At 33.1% G+C, this 12,994-nt stretch overlaps 1 protein-coding gene across 1 annotated transcript in view; it reads left to right on the forward strand.

Moving 5' to 3' along the window:
- Positions 1–12,114, forward strand: part of Mcm5 (Minichromosome maintenance 5) — a 71,710-nt gene extending 59,596 nt beyond the window's left edge. The window contains exons 14-15 of the mRNA XM_085821421.1: positions 10,104–10,374; positions 11,907–12,114. Of these exons, the coding sequence (XP_085677547.1) occupies positions 10,104–10,374; positions 11,907–12,008 (373 nt within the window). The 3' untranslated portion in view covers positions 12,009–12,114. The remainder of the gene's footprint in view (positions 1–10,103; positions 10,375–11,906) is intronic.
- Positions 12,115–12,994: the final 880 nt, after the last annotated feature.

The following is a 12,994-nucleotide window of genomic DNA, read 5'->3' on the forward strand; positions in this document are numbered from 1 at the left end:
TATTTTGTTAAATCCCTTATACTAATGTTGTAATTGAAGAAATCTTGAAGCAGAGTTTAGGAATTCTGTTTCACTTACACGAAATTGGAGACTAAATGTCTCTTTTAAAGTATCTCTGAGTCACATTTTTCTGAATAATAACTATTGTCAAATTGAAATATTACCTATATCTAACCCCTTCAGTCCTTTTCCTTGACATCTACATGCATTATTTTGAAGTTAAATTATTAAAAAAAACTCTTTTGCATTATAGATTTTTTTTGTGCCAATGACAATTTTTCACCTTTAATAATAATAGACTTTAGAAAGATGTTATTTCCTGTAAATTTGATTGATGTAGCCAACTTGTTTCACATTCGAAATTGAATGAGGCAAGTCTGTATTCTTTAGCATTCTAATTTTCTTGATAAGTCTGATTTCAGCTCTATGATTTATTAATAAAACTTTTATCCTTACTTTATCATGTCAATGTATGCCATTATGCTAAACAAACAAACAAAAAATACCTGCATTTTTTTCTTATGATCATCAGTTGGTAAAGGCTAGTTCTTATTTATGAATTTAGTTATTTGAAATATATTGTATTTGATAGAACCACTTTGAGAAATTATTGACAAAGTCTTTTGAACAAATTCCTTTGACATTATTAATAACATTTTTATGTTACAAACAGAAATAATAATCTTTTTTTCTCTGGCAAGTAAAAAATTGGTGATATTCTCTATAAGTTTAACTTTCAGGTTATTTTTTAACAAATCAATAAATTAATTTGTTTATTAAAAACACTTTTCAATTTAATTTTTTGAGGATTTACAATATTCTTTGTCCATATCATCTTACATACAATGAGACACTAAAACATGAGACAGCATTAAAACTTTTCATTAAGAAACATGAATCCAATATTCGTAAAGGAGAAATAAGTAAGGTATTTGGTAGGTAATAATAGTTAGTTTTTTAACCACAATTTTAATTGTAATTCCGTTAAAATTATCCTTAAAATATCTTCCTTAATAAATTAAATGTATTTCACATAATAATTTAGTAAGGTTCCTGGATAATTTCATAAAACGATTTCAGTTTTAATGAGTGTACAATTAACATTTAAGTAGAAATTTTAGCTCAAAATGTTTATTTTATAATCAATAACATTAACAAAGTAATCATGGTAATAAAATTATACTTGCGATTATCATTTATAATTTAAATAATTATAATTATTCCATAACTGTTTATAATCAAGTTAAATAACATGATATAGTGAATAAATTTTAAATCATTAATAATGTATTTATTTTAGAATTATTGGGTTTTTATTATGCCACATTTATAGGTTTAATGTTTTGAATACCAGATAATGAAATATCCAATTTAATTTTAAAAAATTCAGTACAAAAGCGCCAGTTTAATTAACTGGTTTCACTGTACTCATTCCTAATTTAACCACTTTACTGCCTGTCCCAAATGTTGAAGAAAAAGTGAAATGTGTTGTCAGTAGGTTTGAACTAGCTTTAAACCCTAATATAGCACACTGTAATACTTCTTTGGCGATATGAAGCAACTCCAATGATGGAACACAGCAATAACTTTTATTTAACACTCAAAAATGGTGACATACAAACAAAAAAAAGAAAACATATTCTAACATTTAAAAATAAATTGCATTCTTCGCGCGAGAGTCGCACGTGGCACTCGAATCTGGTTTCAAATATTGCCATTCACAAATACCCTAATGTTCATGTATTTAAATTATTTAAACTACAAGATTTTAATACTATTTAAAGCTGTTACAACCTCTCCCCCAATGGAGAGACTTTTTCCGAAGGGAAAAGTTCTGTAAAATTTGACAGTTTAATAAGCTCGGCTTGCTCATTTGCTTAAAGAGAAAAGGTAACTTCTCTCATAAGTTTCCAAATTTCAGGCCAAAAATTTAAAGTTTTAAACAAATACTTTTACACCACATTTAAAAAGAAAAAAATGGAGAACGTTCAAATACATCAGTTGATCATACATTAAATAATCATACATTCTGAACGTGGTTACGTACACTAAGAGTTATTACATTACTTAATTCTACTCAGAACATCTACGTTCTTGTGCAAAGATCCTTTGCGATGAATGACCTTAAAATCATAAGGTTGTAATGAGAGTGCCCAGCGCATCAATCTAGAGTTGCATTTGGCGTTGGATTGTAGCCAGACCAAAGGATTATGATCAGTGTGAATCAAGAATTCTTGCTGACCATCCAGATAAAAATGCAGTTTCTTGATAGCGTAGATGATAGCAGTGCACTCCTTTTCAGTAGTACAATAATTCTTTTCAAACTTAGTAAATTTTTTGCTTATATACAAGATAGGATGTTCACGTTGTTCATCATCTAATTATCATAGTACTATACCCATGCCATTGTCTGAGGCATTGGTTTGTATAATAAATCTTTTATCAAAGTCGGGAGCATACAGAATTGGTTTCTTGCATAGCAACTCTTTTAAATTTTTAAAAGCTTTGTCACATATTTCAGACCATTGTATATTTCCTTTTTTTGTTACCCCCTTCAAAGCGTCCGTGAGGGGTGAAGCAATTTCCGAAAATCTTGGTATGTACTGGCGATAATACCCTACCAGTCTTAAGATAGCACGTACTTCTGTTTTGGTTTTAGGTGTAGGATACTCCTTTACAGCTAGGATTTTTTCTTCACCCGGGGTTCGTTGTCCTTGTCCCACAACATGACCTAGGTATCTCACTTGATCTTGTGCAAATTTACATTTTGATGGTTTTAGTCGTAAATTTGCTTTCTGTATTTTCTCTAGAACAGAAGTTAAGTTTTTAAGGTGTTCTTCCCAGTTTTCTGAGTAAATGGCAATGTCATCCAGGTATGGTACAGCGAAGCCTTCGCATCCAGCCAGGACTTTAGTCATAACTTTGCTAAAAAAATAGGGGGCATTTTTTAATACAAAGGGTAAACGTAGAGGCCTGAAACTTCCAAAACTAGTTACAAATGTTGCATGTCTTGGGGCTCTTTCTGTTAACGGAATTTGCCAGTAGCCTCTAGATAAATACAGTTTCGATACGTTCTTCAATATTAGGCAAAGGATAGTATTCAGTTTTAGTAACAGCATTGAGTTTACGATAATCAATACAAGGCCGAGGATCCTTTGATGAAGATTCTATCAAAATCATGGGAGATGTATAGTCCGATTCTCCTGGCTCTATAATTTTAAGATCGAGCATTTTTGGATTTCCCTTTTGAGAATTTCAGTCTGTTGGGGTGACAGTCTGTATGGCTTTATTTGTATTGGTTCGTTATTTAATAGCTCAATATCGTGACAAACTAAGTTTGTTAGTCCAGGATTATTTGAAAAACCACCAGAATATTTCCATAAAATCTTTCGTAAATCTTCTATTTGCTCGGATTTCAACCTTTTCTCGAGTTCATTCTCCTCTATGATGTCTGAGAAATTTAATATACTTGGATTGGAAGGTAAATGAGGAATGTCCATTTCTAAGTCTCCTTCCGCTTCAGTTGTCATATTAATCATTTCTGGTCTTTTATAATATGGTTTAAGCATGTTAATGTGATATACTTGATTTGGCTCATTTTGTTCCTCGAAACTTGCAATATAATTGGTTTCTGAAATTTTCTGCTCTATTTTTCCAGGTCCTTTCCACTGTACTTCTAGTTTATTTTGATGATTCGTTGATAAAACAAGAACTAAATCTCCTCTAGCAAATTCTCTTTTCACTGCATTTCGATCGTACCATGTTTTTCTCCTTTGTTGAGCTTCTTTCATGTTTTCCACAGCAAGTTCTTGGCATTTCTTCATTCGATTAATAAATTCGAAAACGTAACTGACAACATTATTACTTTCTTCAATCGGTTCTAGCCACTGCTCATAAAGTAAAGTGACTGGCGTTCGTAGGTTTTTGCCATGAACTAATTCTGCTGGTGTAAAACCAGTGCTTTCGTGTGTGACTGTTCTGAGAGCAAAAAGAACTGATGGTAGATAATTCTCCCAATCCGAAGTCGCTCCTATACATACGACTCTTAACACCCTTTTTAGCGTTCTATGGAATCGCTCAATGGGATTACTCTGCGGATGATACACAGAACTTCTTACATTTTTAATGTCGAAACGCTTCAAAAATTCCTCTGTCAAAGCACTGACGAAAGAGGTCCCCTGATCTGTTTGGATCACTTTTGGGAAACCCATACGACTGAAAATCTGTAAGAAAGCATCAATCACAGATGGCGAAGAAATGTCTGTCACCGCAACAGCATCTGGATATTTGGACGACATACACAGAGCCGTAATAATATATTTTTTTCCAGTCTTTGAAATAGGTAGCGGACCAACGGCATCAACATTTATTTTAGTGAATATTTCGGAAATTACTGGTACTAATGTCATTGGAGCTTTCTTTTTGTCATTTCCTTTCCAGCACGCTGACAAGCATCACAGGTTCTTACAAAATCTTCAGTTTCTTTGTAACACCTCGTCCAGTAAAAATATCTAGTAAGTCTGTCTTTGGTCTTTTTGACACCCAAATGACCAGAAGTTCCTTCGTGGCACATCTTTATAATTGACGGCTTGAGTTTTTCAGGTATAACGACAAGCTGTCTTTCAAAGCCCATTTTATCCGTCGTTTTTTTAACTAAAAGCTCTTTTCTTGTCAGACTATAGTTCTCATTTTTGCATGTACCTTCTTTAACTTCTTGGATGATTTTAGACAGTTCCTCATCAGCAAGTTGAAGTTGTGCAATTTCTTCTGAGTCAATGTTTACCAGTTTCATGAGAGTTTCATCTTCCGAATTTAGCTCCAGTAAATTATCTTCTTCTTCAAAAACATCTCTGGATGCTTTATTTTTTTCCTTCATCGGTTCGAAGATCTTCTCTTCAGCTATTTCTCTTTTCTTTTGAGCTCTGGTAGAGACAGCATTAACCTGGTGAGGACAACTATCAGGTTCCTTTCCTTGTTTATTCAACAGTGCAAAAGTTCGATTGCCTAATAAATACCTTCCTTTGTCGAGTTCGTTTCTAATAATGGCAGCCTTAGTTATTACTCGCCCAAGATCGCAATTTGGTTCGATCTCAGCCAATGGTAAACAGGTTGGATTCAAATATAATGGCTGTTGCACCCACACATTTTCACCTGCCAGCTTTTCCGGCGTGATGTATTTGCGACAAACTATATCAATACTAGCACCTGAATCCCTTATTATAGGAATTTTATGACCATTTACGTAACCCATACTAGTATAAGGTAATAGAAATTTACCCTCTGGTTTTGCACTAATTCTGTTAAGATTAGCAGGAGATTCAGTACTATTCTTAAGTTTTGGACATTGGGGTCTTAAATGTTGATAGGACCCACACTGATAGCATTGTGGCGTTTTTCGTTTTTCATATTTATCATCTGGACGTGGACTTCTAGGTCTATGAAACTAGCTTTGCGAATTAAATCCTGATGACAATTTTTTTTTTCATTTTTAATTTTATTATCTGAACTCAATTTACCTTGAGTTAGTGCATTGTATCTTTCTTTCTGCCTATCCACTACAGGCCTTTTTTGAAAGTTTCCGCAAACATTTTCATAGGCATCAAGTTTTTCAGGTAATTTTTTAGATGAAATCATCTCTACCCACTCATCAAGAAAATGATCTCGAATTTCAGGAGGAACTCGACGTTTAAGTTGGTCAATCACCATCAAATCTAGCAACTGATCAAAAGTCTTAACTCCTAGACCAGTCACCCATTCTTTGCAATAATTTTCTATTTCATAATTGAAATCCACCCATGTGGATTCGGTACTCTTTTGATGTTTCATAAATTTCTGCCTAAACTTTTCCGGGCTTATTTAAACCGTCTTAACAATAAATTTTTCATGTGTTCATAGTCTTTAGCTTTATCGGAGGGTTCTCTAGCTATTAACTGGGTTACTTCGTAAGGAAGTAGTCCTAGTAAATGTGATAAAAATTCTTCTTTATCAATTTTAGCCCATTCTGCTTGCCTTTCAAACAATAGCAAATATAGACTGATATCTCCTTTCTTGTCATCGAATTTCTGCATAAGGTGACGCAGCTCCGTTTTCGGCCGGTTCTGTCCGGTATTTTGAGACTTCGTCTCACCATCAAATCTAGCAACTGATCTATCAACTGACTTTGTCTCTGCTTCAAGTCTTAATCTCTCTAATTCATACTGTTCGTTCCTTCTCCGCTCTTCTGCTTCTTCCTGTCTCCTACGTTCTTCTCTTTTCCATTCCTCCCTCTCTTTCCTTTCTTCTCTTTCCCTTTCCTCCCTCTCTCTCCGTTCTTCTATTATTGTGTCTAAGACTCCTTTGACGAAGACTTCATTATAATCTCTACTTTCAACAATTTTCTGTTTTAAATCAACTATTTTCAAATCTGCAGTCACGTGAACTCCCAGTTCAGCCGCGAGATTTTGCAAATCTTCCTTACGAGCTCTTCTTAAGTAAGGCATTGTTTCTATGTTTAAAATTAACGAACACTGTGTTCCTTATATTTCCTCAAAATAGCTCAAAAATTAAATATTTAAATTATATGAAGTTCATTCTCTCTACCACATTAATTGTGATTAAAATAAGAATAATAACATAGAGCAATATATATATCTACCGTCTGGACAACTAAAATGAATATTAAATATAATATCAAATACGGTAATAAAATAAGAAAATTTATTATTAACAGGAAGTAATAATCTGGTATCACTAATATTGCGTTCAGTGATGAACTAATAAAATAAAGCAATTCTATATGAACAGGAAGTAATAATCTGGTATCACTAATATTATGTTCAGTGATGAACTAATAAAATAAAAATACGCACGATTATTCGATCTCGCCGGTGCCTCCAAAATAATTAAGACTGTAATACTTCTTTCGCGATATGAAGCAACTCCAATGATGGAACACAGCAATAACTTTTATTTAACACTCAAAAATTGCAACATACAAACAAAAAAAGAAAACATATTCTAGCATTTAAAAATAAATTACATTCTTCGCGCGAGAGTCGCACTTGGCACTCGAGTCTGGTTTCAAATATTGCCATTCACAAATACCTTAATGTTCATCTATTTAAATTATTTAAGTTACAAGATTTTAATACCATTTAAAGCTGTTATAACACTAGATGTACTACATATTGTGTTTAATGTGCACTTTTAATACAAAAATAAAATTGAAATTTATGAATATATGTTATACGAGGGTTGGAACTTTAATACTGGCAACTATTTATTTACAAGGAATACAAAAGTGATTCATGTCACCATGTTTTACAGTCCTTCAATATGGTCGCCAGCATTGTGTACAACCCGTTTCCAACGATGTGGAAGTCGCAGAATACCTGTAGCAACGCCTGTTTTGTTGATAGTTTGAATGGACCGGTCTACTGCCGCAAGAATCTCAGGAACAGTTTGGAAGCGAGTGCCACGAAGTGGTTCCTTGATCTTAAGAATTAAGTCATAGTCACAAGGGCTTAGGTCTGGGGAGTATGGTGGATGGTAAAGCACTTCCCAGCCCCATCGCTTGAACAAATCAGTCACAGCTTGCGCTGCATGCAGCCAAGCATTGTTATGCAAAATGAGAGGAGCGTTCTGCAGAAAGTGTCGCCGTTTTTTTCTCAAAGCTGGTCAGAAATCGTGCACCAAAAATGAGCAGTATGCAAAGTATGAAGGTATGCGTTAGGATGACACCATCACAGTCGTACACGACAATCACCATAACTTTCACATTGCTGGGGTTCTGATGAAAATTCGAACGTCGTGGTGACCCATGATGACGGCACTTGTTTGATTGGCGTTTCAGTTCTGGCTGGTATGATCGGGCCCAAGTCTCATCCAGCGTAATGATACGGCGTAAAAAAGCATCTCCTTGCGCTCACAGCGCTCCAGGTGGGTTCGGGCAGCATCGTATCGTAGCCATTTCTGCATTTCCGTCAATTGATGTGGAACCCATCGTGAAGCAATTTTTCTCATGGACAGGCGTTTCTTCAGAATGTGCAGCACAGTCGTATGCGCTAATTCTGTTTGTCCGGCCAGCTGACGAATTGTTTGGCGGCAATCACTGTCCATTAGTGCGGCAACAGCTTGCACGTCTGCATCGCTGACACTTGGACAACCTGGCTGCAGCATATCTGCCACATTTTGGCGTCCTTCATTGAATGCTTTCACCCATCTTGCTACGGTTCTCTAAGGCAATGCAGATTCCCCACAAGCCTCTTAAAGCCCTTGATGACACTGTCGTGCTATACGACCTCTGGCACATTCAATTTTTATCCAACATCATTGTTCTTGTTTTGAAAACATCCTGACAACACTTACTTTAGACTGCCAGCTAATACAAGGATCCGTTCTTCGTGTCACTCCGCATGCACATTACGTAGGCAGGACAAGTCTTTTTGCTGAGAGGTAAGGTAGGTATGTAGTTCACATGTGGTATACGCGATATTCTTTGGTTTTGTTGCGTAGCGTTTTTTTCAGCTGTGTTGCCACTATTAAAGTTCCAACCCTCGTATGATGCATATAAAAGTGATGGATTTAAAAAAAAAGGAAAAGATAAGTGTACAAAAATTAGATTTCTGAATGTACCTAAATGTAATGACCTACCTTATGAATATACATACCTTAGAAAAGAAAAGATATATCTAAAAGAAATTACGCCTTATGAACTTGAATTTTTTTTTAATCGACTAACATGTGATAACATAATGTTTCATCTTTACTATCATTGTTACTCTGGTCCATAAATAAATAATCATCTTTCATTCCATGTAGTTTGTTAGATGTACTATTTTTCAAATGACTTTTGAAATATGTTGGGTTTAATTTCATTCCATGCTTTTATTATCCGCCACACACTATTTTTGGACTGGCATGACACATTTAACCTCCTTTTGTAAATGTTTTTTCAGCTTCTAACATCCACATATTCCACTGTTGTTTTAAATTTTATTTTAATTATTTATTGATATACATAACTAAAGACTGAACTAATGGTGTTAATCTGCTTGGAATAACTGCCATATCTGCATTACACTTTTTCATCAACTTATTCATATTATTCGTGTCCCTAACTAAAATACTTCGGATTCTTTAAGGCAATAGGATGCCTTTGCCAAACATTTCTTATCTACAATTTTACACTGTACCTCCATTCTATCTTGTGAATATGAAGGAAAGTACCATTTTTGAAATTACATGTCAGCTTTGTCTTTGTTCTAAAAATAACCATGGGTTTTAATTTTGTATCATCCACTTAGTAGGAGAGCTCTACGCTGGGGTAAGATTTTTCATGACCTATTGTTTTTATTTGAACGTTTTTGTTCTTTTCATATCAATGTTTTTCTTATTATTATATCAAACATTCATGCAGGACATGCATTCTCACTCCAAATTATGTCCCCCTTTACTCGAAATGCTAGAATAACATTCTTGTGCATACATACATTAAATAAAACCCACCCTTTTTGCAAAATTATTTACTCCCTCAAGCACTCCCCCCCCCACAGACATGTTGTTCCTCTTATCACATGTTAATTCAGTATACAATTGTTGAAAGCCTGGGGGAAGTCTTTGATTGATAAAAGATAAGAGCATGACGCATGTATCATTCGGGTTTCTTCATAAAGAAAAGGGTGCATGTTGTAAGGCAAATATACTTAAAAATAAAAAATATATAGTTTGAAATTATAGGTGTGTGCTATATGCTGGGATATATGGTACATATTTTAAACAATTATTTGGGTATTTAAGATGGTCATTGGTCTTTTGATATTATTTGAATTATTAAAATTTGTTAAAGCTACTACCAACACTTTTCAAATCATCAAGTTTGTCTCAGGGCAAACTGTGAAGTTGTTAAAACATTATATGTACTATATAAAACTAACATTTGAATGTCTTACCAAATAAAGTTCCTTCTGAAGCTCAAAATAAAAATTTCTGTCATCTTTTTAATTAATAGTAAATTATTTTTATTATCACATGCAGAAAATTCTAATTTTTAAGTATATTTATCTCTTGTGATTAATTCACTTTGTCATAAAACATTACATTAAGTTATTCATTTGATGTTTTAGACAATTGGAGGCCATTATTCGAATATCTGAATCATTAGCAAAAATGGAACTTCAGCCTTTTGCTACTGATAGACATGTTGATGAAGCAATGCGTTTATTTCAAGTATCAACTCTTGATGCTGCTCATTCAGGTGACCTTGCTGGTGCAGAAGGTTTTACTACAGAAGAGGAACACCAGATGCTTCTGCGGATAGAAAAACAATTAAAAAAACGTTTTGCTATTGGTTCACAAGTTTCAGAGTTCAGTATTGTGCAAGACTTTTTGAAACAGGTAAGTTATAGCAGTTTTAGTTTTTACCAAAGAAATGCCATATGAAAATGTCATTGCATATAGTCAGACAATATATTGATTTACAACATCAGAAAGCAATAAGTTAGGGTGGTAGATTTTTGTTACAGCCATAACATGCATTATTGATGCCATATTTTCACATTTTTGCTAGTTTCTTTCTCTATATGTCTGGCTCAGTACTAGGTAAAATTGAAAGACTGTTAACAAGAATAAGGAACATTCTCTAATTTTGTGGTAAAATCCTTCAAAAACCCTATGTGGGGGGACGAACACAGCCTGTGCTTGTTTTGTTTTCTTTTTCTGAATAAGTTTTCATCAATATCCACTAATTTTTTAGCATTAGTTTTGATTTTATGACAAGATAACAAGAATAACAGGCATATGGCTCTCTTCTAGAGTTACTCCAATCAACTTGTATTCATCTTATGCAGACATTTGTTCACAAATCTCAATTGCATTCAGACATAATTTTCTTCTTGACATAAGCAAAGACTGCACAGCTGTTTCAGCTATGAGTCACATTTTGATTTCACAAGATGGTTATTTGAACACGATCTTTTTTGTCTGCTTCTTGAAGAAACAGGATAGTTGCTTCTTAATATTTTAGCAAATGCTAAGCCATAAAATCCATCCCAGGGAGGGGGACCGACCAATGATTAGTGAAAAGTTATTTGATTTTTTTGATTTGGAAACTATGAAGTTTCATGAAATCCATCTAAGAATGTTATAACAATATAGTAATATATAAGGAGATGAATATTTATGTAGACTGTGTAATAATCTAATAGTGGCATTGAGAAAAAAGGGCTTTTTTGGGGGGAAAACAAGTTAAAATTCTGATTAAGAAATTTGGTATAATTTGATCCATTTGTAACATTAGCATGAGGCTTTCAGATATCATGAACTGTCCATATGCTGGGTATTTAAGAGCTTTGTGCAAATTCAGTGTCATTTTTTGCACAGTAAAATGTTAAAGTGGAATTAAATGTGGTTTTTTGTAATTGCAAGCCCAAAAGCAAGAATTCTTTGAAGCAGCATGCTTTTCTCATCAATAAGTTAACTTCCCAACTTGTTGGGCAAAATTTTCTGTTTATTTCTGACTTATAAACAGAACAGTCTTAAGACAATGGCAATAAAGGGGAGAAAAAAGAGCAGTAAGCAATACAGTACAGTGGGAGAAGAATTCAAAACTAATAATATGCAAGTTTTACAATAGGCTTTTGTTATTCATTCTTTTGATAAAGTTCTGTAATTTTTCTTATCATTCTAACATTGTAATGCGAGTCCTTACAACATCTCATCAAAAACCCTGATCTGTATATATGTTTCTCATTATTTAATTACCACATTATATTCAGCTTGGTGCTTTTTCACATTTAAGAAGCCTTTATTAGTCATGGCTCCTTTTAAATCCTGTAATAATTAGTTTATTTATTTGCTAATAAAAATAGATCAGTCATTGTTCTATTATTTAAATTCATAAGTGGTAATTCATTTTTCTTATCTTCCAGAAATATCCAGAAAGAGCTATTTACAAAGTATTGTACCTGATGATTAGAAGAGGAGAACTTCAACATCGTATGCAAAGAAAAATGTTATACAGGATTAAATGATCGAAAGTCTGGGGAATTATCTAATAAGATTTTGTATCTATATGATTTTTAACTTCAATATTTTGTATTAATTTCAGTTTTTTATAAATATTTGTTTTTCCTTGTGTGTCTGACTGATTCTTAAGAATTTCAGTTTTCAAAAGTGTGTTATTGTGTGAATGTATCCATTTTAAGAATTTAAGTTTAAAAAATTCAAAATAATATTTAAATTGCTAGAAACTGATGAACTATCAATAATTAGCGTTGCTCATTTTATCTCATATATAAATACAATAGAATTATAACAGGCAAATCTTGGGACAAGTATTTCTGCAGATTAGTAAATTTTGTGGTTTAGAAGTCATGTCTTTCTGAGATTCGTATACATCTTTTCCTTTCTAACGTATACTTTAATCTGGATTGTTTGTTCATAAATCACAGACTAAAATATAGTCGTATATTAAAAATGATTGAATACAAAGTTTTATATTTTTTAGATACAATTACATACATAACGATATTATTTTGAAATAAAAAAAAAAAAGGAGGAAGATTAAATAAATACCTCTTCTTCTAAAAAAAAAAGAACTAAAGAAGTTACTTTTAATGCAACATTTCAGCATTTGCTTGTATGGAGTTCATGATCTAGGAACAGCAGATATCTCTTTCAATTTAGCTCCACTTACATCTCTTGCTCTTAATTTTGGCATTATTTGCAACTGCCTTGTTCTTAATATTCGTGGTTGTTGCTTAACCCCTTACAGTATGAGTTTTTTTTTCGGAAAAACTGGTAAAAAATGATCGAATTTTTGTTTTGATAAAAAATGAATATATAGGTATAGTGTATGCTATTTTTTGAAATTTCAGTTGTGAGTTTTCATTCATTATACAAAGTGTAAATAATTTGATTACATGTTTATTTTGAATTTCAAAATATTAAAATCAAAATGTCATACTTAAAGCATAAGAATGGCTAAAAATTCAGTTTGATATGGTATACCATGAAG

Source organism: Stegodyphus dumicola, chromosome 1 (genome assembly GCF_044657685.1).
Source record: "Stegodyphus dumicola isolate Sdum_Otavi_A_Nest chromosome 1, ASM4465768v1".
In the NCBI taxonomy this organism is placed as follows: domain Eukaryota; kingdom Metazoa; phylum Arthropoda; class Arachnida; order Araneae; family Eresidae; genus Stegodyphus; species Stegodyphus dumicola.